General features: G+C 35.9%; 1 protein-coding gene across 5 annotated transcripts in view; it reads right to left on the bottom strand.

Moving 5' to 3' along the window:
- The window catches only part of CSNK1G3 (casein kinase 1 gamma 3), a 107,485-nt gene that overhangs the window by 61,826 nt on the left and 28,508 nt on the right, over positions 1 to 17,151 (bottom strand). For all 5 annotated transcript variants that reach the window (XM_028103562.2, XM_028103558.2, XM_028103559.2 and 2 more), the window contains exons 2-3: positions 10,349 to 10,776; positions 2,899 to 2,939 (exon numbers count right to left, since the gene is read on the bottom strand). In XM_028103562.2, the coding sequence (XP_027959363.1) occupies positions 2,899 to 2,939; positions 10,349 to 10,526 (219 nt within the window). In that variant the 5' untranslated portion in view covers positions 10,527 to 10,776. The remainder of the gene's footprint in view (positions 1 to 2,898; positions 2,940 to 10,348; positions 10,777 to 17,151) is intronic.

Genomic DNA, 17,151 nt, shown 5'->3' with positions numbered 1-17,151 from the left:
TGAGCCTGAATCCTAAATCTACTACAGACTAGCTGAGTGGCTTTGGCAAATTACTTAACCTTTTTGTACATCTCAGTTTCCTCCTCTACAAAAGAGGGGATAAAACTTTATCCTTTTCATTATACATACATGCATATTATTATTTATATTATATATACATACATTTACATATATGACTTAAAACAGTGCCTTCCACATAGTGAGTGCTATACCTATAAATTCTTCACTTAACTCTACAGAAGTATGTAACCATAAAAAAAGTATGTAACCATAAAAATAGTATGTAATCAAAAATGCCCACTTATGCAATCACCAGTGAAATTAAATATATAACTTACTCACTAAAACTCCCTAGATAAAAAGACAAACTCAGATCTAATTTAGGTGAGTCAGTTCAGCTTGATTCCAGTACTTTACTAGCAGTAAAATTTTATTACACCACCATATAACAAAAGTCTAACAGGCTGACATTTTCATTATTCATGAACACCAGGTTATTAGATAAGTGCAAACAACAACAGATAAGGGTACCAGCTGAGGTCAGATTAACAAATTACCCAGAAACAAACTATCAACATGAACTAGGATAACATTAAATAAATGTGAAAACCTTTCTAAGAGATAGCAGAACTGAAAGTTGTCACTGAAATCTGCTCTCTGAACACCACTGTTATCAAAATGCCCCTATTTGTACCAAAATATAGAAATCAGATGGCACTGAAGGTAGAGAGACATAACATTTTCAAGTGATTATTTTTAACGCAGGTTCTGAACAAAATTATATGTTATATACACAAACAAGAAAACATATAAGGAAATTTTATATTTCATATACAAACATATTTAATAAACTAAGTACCAAACTATGGTCCAATAGTTTATATGAAATGTCTTCTGTCCTACCAATATATTTTTGGATGAATTCAAGGCAAAGGTGACTCTATATGTCATACTTAAACCTCAAAATACTAGACACAGATCCAAAAAAACTGCCAGTTTCACAAAGAAACCACAATTATTATATGTAGTGCTGATCACTGTGCTTTATAAAAAGGAGTAAGTCAGAGCAGAGGGAAACTGAAAAAAAAAAGAGGGAAACAGTAACTAAGGGGATAGTGATATGGCATGAAGATAAACTAAAAAGAGTTGTACACACGTGTATATATGAATGAAAGACGACATACTAAATGTTTACTAAGGCACCAGTGGTGCAAGCAGGGTAAACAAGTCCCAAATCTGAGGCTAACAAGACCTAAGGGTTACCAATTAAGGCCTGAATCAGACAAGGACAGGTCAGCCTAGAGCCGTGGCTCCTGCTGCGACACCGTGGTTGATATGCCCCAGGCTGTCAGTTCAGCACCACGAACCACGCCCCCGAGCAGCGCTGCTATAGCACTAACACCAAATACGGGTGTTGCCACATTGCTGTCCTTGTGTGCCACCCCCACTCCCAACACCACACAATGTCTAGATCCTGGACCGCTGGCCTAGAACATGGAAAAAGGAAGAATTCCAAAGAAATGAAAGTCAGCAATGCCCTTTCAGACACTGTCCAATGCTTGCAACCTCGGCCTCCCTATTGTGATTCACACAAACCAATGCCCCTTGTTCTGATCTCATGCTCAGAAGAGAACTTTGTCATTTTAACTTACTTTCTATGCATATCAGCCTACAGAAAGCAAACACGTTTATACTGATTTGGGCACTGTGGATGTGTAATAGTAAAATACCTCATTTTGAATTAGAAGTTAATTCTTCCAAATATTTACATCTCTGAGAGCTTGACTGATTGGGTGAACTGAACGGTTACCGTAAATCCACCTTTAATTGCCAGTGACGATCTTAAAAGCAAACAGATCTGCTATCATAAAGCCAAGGAGCAGACCTTAAAACTATGGTGAACTCATCCAGGCAAAAGCCAGTCCCAAACGACCTGTCAGCCAGCCAGTATCTCCTGGTGGAGTCACAACCCTATTGTGCATCTTTACTTCCCAGTGAAAATAAACAAAACTCAGTCTACAATCACAAAGACACTTAAAATTAAGGAGTACAGTTTTCTAGCTCATCCTGAAAGTTTTTCTACTTCTCTCTGTTGCCTCTTCTTCTAATAGTCTCTCCTTCTATATTAATCCCACATTACCCTAATAACAGTGGTTATTTTGGCAGAAGCAAGATTGACAATGGCAAGCGGACTGGAAAAACAAAGCCGTGCTTAACCTCAGGGAAACCTGGCTGGCCAGCCAGAAAGAAAAGTTGTGCCTGAAGAAAGTTAGGTCTCATAAAAATTCCCGGATCCCAATTCCTCCAGAGAAGAGCTGCCTTACAGCTGTCATAGTTGGCACAGTTAGGACTCTAGATAGGTCCCATGGGAGTTTGCTTTCTCTGCTACCCTCCACTCACATCAATAATCTCTGATTCCCTGAAGGTCAAACAAGAGCCAGTTATTACCATATAAAAAAGATCAGTAGAAAAAGAGATTTTGGAAGCTACCTGGAAATAGAGTTTCAAAGAATGTAATCCTGAATACTAAGGACACTTTTGTCCAAACGCTTGAATCGTTAAGAGAAATTTTGCTTTCTAGTTTTTCAATAGTTAAAAATGCCAATGTGCCAGCTTCTTTAAATGAAAAATCGTACCAAAATTCGAAAACGAAATTCTATAATGCTATCAAAGTAAAGGGACTGAGTTTTCGTGGCACAGAAAGACAACAGACATCTATACATTATCACATACTTGAGGGGCGTGCTGATGCTTGCAGCTTAACAACAAAAAAACCCAGTTATGCGTATCACTTCCCCAGTAAACACTCAAATTATAAATGATAGGAAAACAGAAAAGTAATTAAAATATAGGCTAATCATCAAAGACAAAACAGGAAAATTAGAAACATGAACTTACCAGTTTAATTGCCACATATTCATTTGTATATAAATTTTTCCCTTGAAAAAGAAAGAAAAAACGTCAGATTCTACCAATAATTAATTTTTAAAGAGATAGTATGCAAAACTCTACTCTGGGTGGAAAAAAAAAAAGCACATAACATATTTAAATAAAGCAAAAGGGGGGGGGCACCGGGGTGGCTTAGTCGGTTAAGCATCCAACTCCTGAGGGTCCTATGATCTTGCCCTGCCTTGGGCTCCTCGCTCAGTGGGGAGCCTCCTTGAGATTCTCCCTCTCCCTCATCCTCTACACCTCCTCCTGTGCATGCGCATGCGTGCTCTCTCTTGCTCTCTCTCTAATAAATCTTCAAATAAAGCAAAAGTCTTTGCTTCCAACTATATAGCAAAAACCCCAATGACAAGGAAATCTTAAATTTATCAACTCAATGACGTATTTAGCATTTCACCCGGATTCAGGGTAGAAGGTAATACTAATAAATACATTAGCCCACTTACAAAAATGGAAAGATTATTATTTTGCTGGAATACGGCACACAACTCAGAAAGTAAATCAATAGTCAAACACATGCTAAAATAAATCTCAAAACCAGAACTCCTATATAAAGAAAGGAATACAAAATTCCTTTCCCAGTCACCATCTCATTTTAAATCCTTCATTATTATGAGACGTAATCTCATTACAGCTCATATGTAATCTAGTAAGTATATTAACACAGAAAAAATCTGGAATATATTAAAAATGAAACAAAGAAAGAAACATTATTCAGTAACTGAATCTGAAAACTAGGTAACGACTTTGAGGGGAACAAGGGTTCTTAACGTCTTACCTTATAACCAAATTAAATTCTGAATATTTTAAAATGTAGATATAGATCATAAAAGAAAAAAAAAATCACCCAATATATAGGAGCCTTTCTGAGCATTTTAAAAAGGTGGAAAAAGTTAAGAAGACTTTATACAGACTGGAAAGCATAAAATATGTTAAACGTCTGTATGCTGAAAAAAATTTACCATATACAAACAACAGGTAAGTAACAAACCAAAGATTTAATATCTCTGATACATAAATTAACATGTTTCTTCACAAGTACAGTAAAAAGAATAAAAAACAGAATGTGATTTCTGAATTTCCAACATTGTTTCAATAAGCCTGTATTATTTTTATAATGAGAAAAACAGAAAAAATGATAGCTGTTTTTTCTTTATTGTGATGGTAACTGGCCCTGTTCACATAACTACTGAACACAGAATACGCAATCATCAACTTTCACACATGTGATTTTCTACCATAATACCCCTAACTTCCTCTTCTACAGTAGCTAATGAATGGCAGTAAAACCAGGCAAAATTTCAGTATCAGATACACACAGCAGTGTTTGTTCATACAAATACGATAATACTCTTCTGAATTTTGTCCTTATTTTATAAAAATGAAGAAAAGATGGAAAAAAACAAGGATTTGTACCAATGCTATGTAGCATAGGGCTCCTAACCCATGACAGCTGGCACAGGGATGGAACTCAAGAGGACTGTACATTGAAGTGTTCGCTGATCTCATATATATTTAAAAAAAAAAAAATACCAGAAAACTAAAAAAATTTTTAGTCAATTAGTTCAACACTTAGATGTGCCTTCATCTATACTTTCAAGAATACAGTACGTATGAAACTGTAGGCTTCCCTGAGTAAGCACCGAGTGAATCATTTAATGATACAGTGAGGAACTTCATCTTGAGGAACAGGTGTCTCACAAAGGAATAATTGTTTTGAGTTCAAAGACAGAATCTGTATTTCCTCAAGACATTATCATCTTTTCACAACTATGCCTATGATGCTTAGTCACAGGTACACAAGGAAAAATTATCCACAGGACAAGAAGTGAGGTTAAATACAAAATCCACAGAACCAAAATATACCAAATTCTTCTACAAGTACTGTTTCTCCTGGCATTTATACAATAAAATGTCTACTTTTAGGTCAGAGCAGAAAGCACTAAACCCTTAAAGCATCATCTTTTTTTGAACATTAAATAATTTTGTTGAACTCTGAGGATTATATTTTTTAAACATGAACAATGATGAAACAATACTACCAATGCATTTGTGTTACCTAACACAGGCCGAGCCTCACACACTTGGCTTTTACTCAATGTTTGTTTCATGCATGAACAAACAAATGACACGCAAAGTATGTCTTTATGTGTATAATATGAGTGAGAGAGAGGGAATGTATGTGTAGAGGGAATCCAGTTAAGACAAGGCTCCAAGCAGGCTGGTTCCAATTAACTGATGTTTTAATCCAATTTCAAAGGACATTTCTGGTAGAACTTTGTGCTATACTGAACTTGAAAAGATGGTTTTACCAATTTGGTGGTATTTGGGTGGTAATTATCATAAAAAACTATGTTCTACAGAAGGTATGTATATGTTTACAGAACAAACTTAGTTGCCCACCAATATCCAAGCCTTCCATTCTATAATAATAGAATGACTCGGTTTTAAAGTGGCTGTCGGCTAGAGACTACATTTCCAGCCTCTCTTTCAGGGTGGTGTGGCCAGGTGATTAAGTTCCAGATATGAGCAAAGGTTTGTCCCTCCTCACTTCCAAAAATGAATGTGTGCTCTCCTGGCCCATTTTCTTCTTCTTGCTGGCTGGCTAGCTGCGAGACAGCAACCAAAGGAGCGATCTTACACACACAGACTGAAGCCATATACTGAGGATGCAGAGTTGCCCTGACAGCCCCGGGTGCTCTCCCTCTGGTTTGTGTTACATGAAAAAAGCAAAAAACAACAAAAACCTATTTTGCTTAATACCACTATATTCTAGGACCTCTTTGTTAGAGCATCACAATCTGTTCCTTATTATTACATTTCTCAATTAAGTTCCATGATATGCTTCAGTTAGTAGCAGTAGAAAATCAATAAGCATAAAAATGATGGATGCACTCAAATCTGCATATTTATTTGATATATATTGTAAGGCCTGCAGAATTTTCAATAAAACAATTCTTAAAAGCAATCAAACAAGAAGAATTATGAACTATATAGAAGAAAAGAAACAAAAATAAGAGCAGTTACTGAAACTCCTGTGGTATACTTCATTATGTCAAAAGTTACAATAACTTATTTCAGATATAGTATCTCATAAAGCTATATGTAACAGCCTTGCTCTGTGTTCTTTTATGTGACGGGTCATTCAGGGGTAGTCACGAGAGGGGACATAGAAGAGGCTCATGAGGGGCGCCTGGGTGGCTCAGTCCTTAAGCGTCTGCCTTTGGCTCAGGTCATGATCCCGGGGTCCTGGGATCGAGTCCCACATCGGGCTCCCTGCTCCGCGGGAAGCCTGCTTCTCCCTCTCCCACTCCCCTTGCTTTTGTTCCCTCTCTCACTGTGTCTCTCTTTGTCAAATAAATAAATAAAATCTTTAAAAAAAAAAAAGAAGAGGCTCAGGTAAACAAAGTTTATTATCCTCTCAGGTCCTAGACAGAGAGTCACAGGAAAAGTATCATGTTTTGGTCAAGTGATGGGAGACAGAAACAAAGGAAAGGGAGCTGAGGCCAAAGCCTTTATTGGAGTTTCTGCAGAAAGCCAAGGCCTGGCAGGATCAACAGTTCAGGATTGCTAGTTTGAATAATTCTGGTGGCAAATAATTCCAGGGTCTTTGGGCTATACAGGTGGTCTCTCGTCTCGTACCTAGCCATGGGATCATTAATGAAGAGGACTGCCTCCTAGAATACACAGGCCAGACAGAGGCAGTATAGCTCTGGACCAGTTACTCTGCAGAACAAAGGCACGCTCCTTTGCTATCTCTAAGAATTGGCTAGACCCAGCAGGAGTAGTCTCTCCCCAGGCAGAAAGATTTTTTTAAGATGTCAAAACATAATAGAAGAAAAACGAAGAAATATATACAATAAAACACTGTATTTTAGCTAGCTATGTTTGTTCTCATTCAGTGCCCCAGTATTTCTAGGGGTTTCGGTTGACTGTCTAAGCTAGACACAGATCTACAAATAGGAAGAAGGCAAGTCTTACCACCAATACATATAAAGATAAAATAAAACCAAAAATACATTAATCATTTTACAATAAAAAACAAATAAAAATGTACTATCAATTACATAAATGTAATTTACATTATTTAAAATGTTTACTTTTTTTTTTTAAAGATTTTATTTATTTATTTGATAGAGAGAGCATGAGAGAGAGCATGAGAGGGAAGAGGGTCAGAGGGAGAAGCAGACTCCCTGCTGAGCAGGGAGCCCGATGCGGGACTCGATCCCGGGACTCCAGGATCATGACCTGAGCCGAAGGCAGTCACTTAACCAACTGAGCCACCCAGGCGCCCTAAAATGTTTACCTTTTTTTTTTAAATCTCAAAGCATTTGGACAGTTTTATGTCAAACTTTTTTTTTTTTTTTCTTAATAATTACCTGTAAGAGCAGTTTCAATGGTGCATCATACCTGGGGCATTTGAAAACGGCAGGGGAAAGGTATTTGGGGTTGTATGTGGAGGTACAACCTTTATTTAGTTGTTCTAAACAACATGAAGTTGTTGTTTAGAAGGAGAGTTCTAAACAACATGAGGTACTTGGAACAGTCCTCTACAAAAAAAAAAAGAACATCCAGCCCAAAATGCCAACAGAACAGCATCTTTGCTGAAAGTTACTTCCCTATAACATGTACACCTTATATTTTTTCTCACCCAATACTAATCACAAAAATTTTAGGGCCAGGAATCAAATATTCAAGATGTGCCTATTAATGTTGTTTTAAAGCAAGCACTCTTAGAATCCAAACCACCTATTAACATTAGCATGTTTACACAGCTATATAAAGAATGATGCTTTGAACAACTTTTTTTATACAGAAACATTATCTGGGGCCTTTATAAAAGGAGTAAAATGCTGCTTTCTTTGGTATCCTATCAATAAAAAGGAATAAAATGACTAAATTAGCTATGTAAGTATAGATGTTATATATATTATAAATACACATAAAACACAAATACACAGAGTACAGATCATACATTTAAACAAATATATACAAACATACAATAAATAACCATAGACAGATTAGATATAGATACACAGCCAGGTGGATGATAAATAGATGGATGGATGGATGGATGGATGGATAGATGGAGGGATGGATGGACAGACTAATAAATCATTTTATTCCTATTCCTGATTATTCACAGACTGTAAAAGAAAGGGGTATTTTACTGCTTTTTCACCATATGTAGCATATACAGTTTCTGTATATGGTACACACAGTTTCTCATATTGTCCCGGTGAAAAGGGTCAGCTAGATTCGCTTTGCGTGTACAGACACACACACACACACACACACGGAGGTATACATACACATAAATGTATTTGTAAACATATACGTATGTAGTTATTTTGAAATAAATTACATGAAACCACTTTTAAATAAAAAAGGCCAATATAGTCATATCCACAGAGATAGGAAGAATACAAATACATACATATGAAAAATATATACCTGTAGAGCTAATTTATACATATAAATTTAAATAAAAGTACATACAACATGCCATCAATTTAATTTTAAAACAGAACAAATATCTTGATATCATCTTTTAAGGAAGCAGAACAATCATTGTTTTCCTAAAATATGCAGGTACAGTGCTGGTCCTTTTACATTATCATCTAAATTTCATCTCCACAATAAGCTAGGAAGTAGAAATAATTCCATTTTAAAGTTGAGGAATTTGAGGCCCCAAGTGGTTACTTGACTTGTACAATTTTTATATTTTTCCAGTATTATCAGTGCCAAATCATGCCTCCTACATGACAGACATGCAGTACATTTTGGATGGATGAAGGGTGCTCAAAGTTACACAAGTAAATAACCTTGTTTTCCAATTCCAAAATCAGAAACAGTTTAAGAATTTCAAAATATCCAACTCAATATCCTTCAGAAAATAAAGTGTAAAACATTCACCCTTTCAAATATGTGAGTCCCTACTAAAATGCAAGAGTCTGCCAAACACATCAATCACAGTTCTTTACAAAGTATGTCTTTGCCTTTTATTGGCTTGCTTCATGAAAAGATTTAATGCACATTAACAACACAAAATACTATTAAAATGAAGGACTAACTACAAATTAGGGTGTTTTACAAGATGAAAAGGAGAAGTAATTGAGTAGATAAACATACAATTGGATTTCTAAAAAGTGGGGTTATATCTAAGGAAAATTGTAAAGCTAAATTTTCCTTTTTACATCGCAAGTTTCCATTCTTGGTGGTCCATTGACCAAAGCCCTCAAGGAACCTCAGTACTGATATGCCCATATAACCATGCTGCCGTGTTAGTTCTCTTCATTCAAGATAGCCATATCTCTACTGTACTAGCAGTTAAAAGCCTAGATTTTGGTCCTGAGTCTGTCATTAAATTGCTGTGTGACATCTAGCAGGCAACCTTCCCTCACTGAGTTTCAATTGCCTTAAATGTAGAGTTGGGAGGTTAATTAGACCAATGTTTACCAAAGCAGTCTGATTACAAAAATAAACTGAATCAGTACTCTGTGTCCCTTGTTAAGAATATAGGTTTCTTGGGGCGCCTGGGTAGCTTAGTGAATTAAGCATCAGACACTGATTTCATTATAGGTCATGATCTCAGGGTGTGATTGAGACCCACCTAGGGCTCCAAGCAGGGCATGGAACCTGCTTAAGATTCTCTCTCTCTTTCCCGCTCCCTCTGCTTCTACCCCTACCACTCCCACTGGGTCTCCAAAAAAAAAGAATATAGATTTCAGAGCCCCACCCTGGAGGTACTTGGTTGGGGAGTGGGTGGTGATGGAATTACAATGTAAATTTCACTGATTTTTTTTTTTAGGTTTATTTATTGGAGAGAGAGAGAAGGGGGGAGGGGCAGCAAGAGAGTAAAGGAGGCTTAAGCAGACTCCACAATGGATGCAGAGCCCAATGCAAGGGCTCGATCTCACAACCTGAGCAGAAACCAAGAGTTGGATGCTTAACCGACTACACCACCTAGGCTCCCCAATTTCACTGATTTTTACGCAGTTTCAATATATTACCTTGACTTTGAGCCATACACACCCTCCTAAAGTAGTCAGTTACGACATGTTTTCAAATCTGAAAAGGTAGCAACCTAAATATCATTCTTAAATAATACACTGCAAATGGCTCCTCACGGGTCTTTTTTTTTTTTTTTTCAGCTTTTTGGGGCTTTTTAACTTACTTTCTTTTTTCTCATATTCCGGATGGATGATCTCAAGTAAACAGACATTCATATACTAGGGAACTCCTTACAAATGAAAATACAAGTACGAAAGAAATTTCCAACATTTATATTCTTTTAAATTATCACAATTAAACAACTAAACAATAACTATATCATTTTCATTAGAAAGTACTTTCAGTTTAAAAAAAATGCTTCCAACATAATAAACAAAAGTCTTACCTAATCGTAATTCTCCAAAATTGCCACATCCAATTTTTTTTCCAACTCTAAAGTTAGGTCCAACCATTAAAACTCCAGAGGATGAAGACCCAGTTCCTCGAGTGTTGTGTCCCGACCGACCACTAGGTCGTGCCATTCTATCATCTGATTTGTCCTTGTCTTTCTTTTTATTATCCATATCAAGTTTGCGGTACTCCACTTTGAATTCTTTAATCAAGACAAGCACAATGAAATAGGGTATTGTGAGAACAGGTACATCACTAGGTTAACTGTACCAGGTGGGTAATTGTTAACATTCGAATTGCAGTAGGTAGTCAGTTAACTGGAGCGTGTTCATCCCATTCGTAAAATTTTTCTCAGTTGTCTTTTCAGCAAAACATATCTTCAAAATTATCTTTTCAATGATGTAAGCTGATATTGATAGAGAGCTAGAATATTAGAAAAGAAAATTAGTCAACTTAAAGAATTAAAAAACATTTTGGGGATATTAATACCATAAGTTCAAGCAATGGATTATTGTTATTTGATTCCCACTTAAACCACAGTAGACTTAAAGTAACCATTAGTCTCTTTCCTATACTTTAATAACAAAAAGATAACAAAAACAAAGGAAATTTATTAAAAACTAAAAATATATCAAAAACGTGCTATTTCATAAGCCAATATACATTCATTAATCTAGACCCTACAACTTAAAGCCATTTCAGTTTTTACCAGTAAGTCAATATAAGATTTTCCACTTTGATCTCAGGGTCCTGGGATCGAGCCCCGCGTCGGGCTCCCTGCTCACTGGGGAGCCTGCTTCTCCCTCTTCCTCTGCCCCTCCCCACCCCGCTCATGCTCTCACTCTCTCTCTATCTCTCTAATAAATAAATAAAATTCTTAAAAAAAGGAAATAATTCAAATACTATTTATTAATAAATATTTATTATTATTTATAACGATATGTGGAAATGGACTTCAAAAGTGGTAATGCAAAGAACATTCTTGCCACCTATCACGGGAAACAATTCTTATATAACATCTGAACTAGGCCTTTAAAAAAACGTAATTTCACAAGGTTAAGAAATACTGGCACCCACCTTATCAGGTGGAGAAGATGTGCTTTTATATTTTCTAATATATACATGAAAACACTAAAGCTCAAAAAAAGGCTTTTGGAGGAGTCTTCCCCATTCATCTTCTCTAGGAAATTCACCCATCTAACATACCTCAATTTTGCAAGCTTAAGCAATTCTCCAATTTTTGTTTGAACACTTTGAGTGGATTCCTATTCTTTGCAATTAAAGAAATGACTTCAAAATATAGTCACTAATAAAGAAACCAGGATCAATATTAAGGACTTCTTATTCCTATTTCTGAAACTGATTATATAATGCAATCACAACAAGAGTTGAAACAAATAGTATTTTCTGATTAATTCCCAGCAATCCCCCAAATAGGCAATTAGTCCCAATACCCGATGTGCTTAAGGTGTTTCTTATTATTTCTGCCATACTCATATTTTGCAGATAAAACTGTAAGCCTCTGTTTGGTATACGTAAAACTGAATGAGTTCTACATATACTGCTTATTCCGTTTCCAAATATAACAGAGTAACTGATACTGAAATTCTCATCCTGCTGTAAATAACTATACAACTGAATAAAACTTATAAAGCACCTGTTTTCAGGTATTGAATAACAGGCACTGTGGTCTGTGATCTTCAAGAAAAAGCAAACACATAAGGTGAGTCCCACTTTTACCCAAGCTCTCTAGGGAGGGGTAATTTTCCGGCAACAGTACCGGGAGGTGAAACACAGGTCGTACACAGTGATCACAGATCAGTCACTGCTGAAACAAGTGAAATTTGCAGGATGTGGTACACAAGGTGAGGCAGTGGTACAGTTCTGGGGGTAGACAGTGGTAGGCAGAAAGCTAGACTACACATGTGGGTGGCAATATTCTGAAATACCTAGGCTACTATGGGGTTAAATGAATAATGAACATACTAAAGGCTGCACAGTGCTGGGAGAGCTTTAAGTTCATATGTAGTCATGGTGGAAGGAACTCATTAATATTGCAGGAATTCAGCTGAGACTCCACAAAGACCAGGTCTTAAGAGTAAGTACCATACTCTAGGGGCACCTGGGTGGCTCAGTCGTTAAGCGTCTGCCTTCGGCTCAGGTCATGATCCCGATGTTCTGGGATCGAGCCCCACATCAGGCTCTCTGCTCAGCGGGAGGCCTGCTTCTCCCTCTCCCACTCCCCCTGCTTGTGTTCCCTCTCTCGCTTTCTCTGTCAAATAAATAAATAAAATCTTTAAAAAAAAAAAAAGTGTAAGTACCATACTCTAGAGTAAAGACTACCCTCCAGGACTCAACTAAAGCCTAAAACCAAGCCTAGATAGGATTAAGAAAAGCATAAATTAAACTCACTCCATTCCATAAAAAAACTCAACATACTTAAAAAGACAAAAGACCCAGACTCTTAACAATGTTGAACTTATAATATCTAGCATACAATTAAAAATTACCAGACATGCAAATAAGCAGAAATGTGACCCAAAGCCAGGAAACCAAGCTACAAAATAAACAAGACTCCAAGATGATCCTGATAGTGGAATTAGAAAACAGGACTTTAAAACTACTAAATAGCTGTTAAAGTCCTATTAAACTGAATAAACAGAATAGAGCAGAAAAAAATATTTAAATAAACAATGGTTCAAACTGTCCCAAATTCAGTGAAAAACATTAACCTACAAATTGAGGAACTGTGAAACTTCAAAAAGAAATTAGGAGCACTGGAAATCAGAAATGCATGGGTATTCATTTCCTTAAAAGATAAATTACTGATTAAAGCACAAATAAATTTTTAGTGTCATTTATAACAAAAATGGAAGTAAAATATATTACAACAAAAATGGGGGGGTAGTATATGGAACTGCATTATTTTAAGATTGTTATATTTGTGGAGAATGATGTGGTTCAATATTAAGTAGCCAATGACAAGTAAAGAATGTATATTTTAATACTTAGGCCAAAAAAAAATTAACTGCAATAGGAATAACTAAACAGCTAAGACAAAATATAAAAACAATAAACAACATCTGATTAAAACAAAAAAGAAAGAAGACATATGAGACAAAAAGAAAACAAAGAGCAAGACACTACAGTCAAAAACACACAAAGGACTATGAAAATGGACCATATTCTCAAAAGGGAAAATTGTCAGGCTGTATAAAAAAGAAACATCCAACTAGATTCATCTCTAAAAACAATTTCAAATACAAAGACACAAAGAGACTGAAAGTAAAAAGAGACAAAGATACACTATGCAAATTGCAAGTGTAAGAAAGCTTGAGAAGCTATAATATTATCATACAAAGTAAACAAAGTAATATTATCACACAAAGCAAAACAAAGAAATATCTCCAAAGATACAGAGGTCCATTTCATAATGCCAAAAATACCAGTGAAACTGAAAAACATAAAAATCATAAATACATATGAGCAAAATAAAAAACTAAAAAAACTAAAATTAACAAAACCAAAACTAAGAAAATCAAAGGAAAAAAGACAATCGAAATTGAAAATGTTAACAATGTTTCAATAAATGATAAAATAGAAGACCAAATATCAAGGGGCGCCTGGGTGGCTCAGATGGTTGAGGGACTGACTCTGGTTTTCACTCAGGTCATGATCTCAGAGTCATAGGATCAAGCCCCATCACATCAGGCTCCACGCTCAGCAGGGAATCGGCTTGAGATATTTCTCTCCGTCTCCCTTTTGCCCCTCCCCACTCTCGCATGCTCTCTCTCTCTCTAAAATAAATAATCTTTAAAAAAATTAAAAAGGGGGCAAAAATATCAGGATGTATACTGATACAGTAGATCTAAACTAATACCATCAATACCCTGCACTTAAACTGACATTTATAAAATACAACATCCAAAAACTACAGACTATTTCCCTTAAATGTTCACCAAGAAAGATCATATGCTGTGTCATAATTTAAGTCTCATATAACTGAAATATTACAGAGCACATTCGCTGATCAAAATAGAATTTAAAAAGGAATCAAAAATTATATGAGATCTAGAAAATCCCCAAATATTTGAAAATTAAATACACTTTTAGGGTACCTGGGTGGCTCAGTCATTAAGCGTCTGCCTTCAGCTTAGGTCATGATCCCGGAGTCCTGGGAGCAAGTCCCGGATCCGGCTCCCTGCTCAGCGGGAGGCCTGCTTCTCCCCCTCCCCCCTCCCCCTGCTCATGCATTCTCTTTCTCTCTCTCAAATAAATAAAATCTTTAAAAAAAAATTACACTTTTAAATAATGAGTTGAAAAATCACGAGAAATGAGAAAAAAACAAAATAATAATGAAATATTCAATTTTGTAAACTGTATCTAGATCAATGCTTAGAATAAAATCAGCTTTAAAATGCCTACATTTAAAAACACTTTTAGGTAATGATCTAGGTTTTCTTCTTAAAAAGTTAGAAAAGAGCAAATTAGACATCACTTTAAGAAGTACTTTAATAGAGCTATTATTAATATCCCATGGACTTATATGAAAATCTAGTCTTAATGAGTGAAAACAGGAGTAGTCTCAGCAGATAAATGCCAAACTATCTTACAAAAAAATGGGAACTCTAGAATAAAAAGATTCATATCTGAAATGAAAAGCTTCACTGGATACACTTAAAAACAGACTGGAGGGCGCCTGGGTGGGTTCAGTTGGTTAAGCAACTGCCTTCGGCTCAGATCATGGTCCCAGGATCCCGGGATCAAGTCCCACGTTGGGCTCCCTGCTCAGCAGGGAGTCTGCTTCTCCCTCTGACCCTCCCTCCTCTCGTGCTCTCTCTCTTACTCTCTCTCTCTCTCAAAAAAAAAAAGTAGATTGTATAAAGCAGAATAAAGTGTCAATGAACCTGAAAGGAAATCCAAAGAAATTATCCAAGGAACAAAATCAATAAGTAGAAAATAAACAATAGAGAAAGTAAATAAAGCCAAAATATTCATTCTCCGAAAATGGACAATAAAACTGGTAACTCCTAGCAAAAAATGATCAAAAATAAAAAGAGAAAATATACAAATAACCAATAACAATACTGAAAGAAAGGACATCACTGAAGATCTTAGAAATTTTAAAAGGATAAAGGACAATTATGAGCAACTTTACGCCAATAATTTCATAACTCAGATGAAATGGACAAATTTCTTGGGGCACCTGGGTGGCTTAGGCGGGTAAGCAACTGACTTGATTTCAGCTCAGGTCATGATGTTGGGGTCATGAGATCCAGCCCCACATCAGGCTCTAAGCTCAGTGTGTAGAGTCTGCTTGTCTTTCTCCCTCCTCCCACCTCCTGTGCACTCTCTCTCTCTCTAAAATAATTAAAATCTTAAAAAAAAAAAAAAAAGGAAATGGACAAATTTTTTAAAAAATCCAACACAGGATTACAAGATGAAACAAAATATCAATAGCTCTGTATATATTAAAAGAACATAATTTTTTTAATAAAATCTCTCAGATATTTGAGTGAAAGAAGTCAGGAACAAATGAGTACATATTATATGATTCTAGTTACGTGAAGTTCTAGAATCAGCAAAAATAAGCTGTGGTGATAGAAATTACATCAGTGTTGCCTAGGGTGTTGGGATATCTGAGTGAAGAGTTAGCATGAGGAAACTTTCTGGGGGAAGGAACTGTTCTACATCTTAACTGGGAAAGGATTACACAGGTGTATACATTTGCCCAAAATCATAAAATGATACTTAAAACCTATGTATATTGTATGTCAACGACACTTCAAAATGTTGACTTTTAGAAATAACCCACATCCAAAAAACTTCATGCTATATCTGAAAGCTCATGTTTTTTCCATCCTATAACATTATCATAAGTTATCTGAAAATGTTACTTTTCGTAGTTAATGAACATATTAGTACTTTACTTTAGAAGCTTAAAGGGCCTTTCTATATACTTCTATACTTTTTCTATTACTTCTAGAAGTAATTTTCCTTTTGCAATTTTTCATGTTATTTTCAATATGTAGTTTTTTGTTTATATTTAATCAAATACCCAAAACACAATCTACATGTAATAAGAATTCAAATAATAAAGATAAAGTAAAAATACCTCTTGGGATACCCACACCCCTTGTCCTCCATCCCACTTGCCTATGGAGAGGTAATAACCATTACTTTCAGTTTGGTGCGTATGCTCCAGACCTTTTTTGTAATGCATACACATACTTGTGTACAGCAATGAAGGAGTTCTGCCCTTTCGCTTTCATATCCCTCCACCCAATTCGAACTGTAGAGGATTAAGGGCCAGCGTAATGAATGGGGGACAGAGTCAGGAGACAACCAAACCCCTTCCCCAAAGTTCCAGAACCAAGAGCCAGGCCTGAAAGTGAGAGGTGGGGAGACAGTGGTTGAAAGAAGCAATGAATTAGCTTAACACTGAACATCAAAACCAGAACGGGTATTTTTAATACCTGAAAATAAGTCATTACCAAAAGTGAACTTATTCTTATAAATATGTGACAAGAAATCAATGGAAGCTAAGATATCATCCATGAGTGACAAAAGTAGAAATAATCAAAGTAGATTTATAATAATACTGGTTAGTGAGAAATGAAGCTGCTTTCTGTTTTAGCCCATCCAGTTCACCACACTCAAGAAACTCTTCATAAACCCATAATAGATTTTTTAGTCTTCAGAATATTTTTATAAACTAGATTTTTTATTAAAATATTTTCTTATTAAGGATTTCAAACAGCGCTAGTACCTTCCCAATTACAGCAACTATCTACTAAC

The sequence above is a fragment of the Eumetopias jubatus genome, unplaced genomic scaffold (assembly GCF_037043125.1).
Source record: "Eumetopias jubatus isolate StellerSeaLion01/CBP00866 unplaced genomic scaffold, mEumJub1_p1.0 scaffold_5, whole genome shotgun sequence".
In the NCBI taxonomy this organism is placed as follows: domain Eukaryota; kingdom Metazoa; phylum Chordata; class Mammalia; order Carnivora; family Otariidae; genus Eumetopias; species Eumetopias jubatus.
This window is presented reverse-complemented; position numbering and strand designations above follow the sequence as displayed.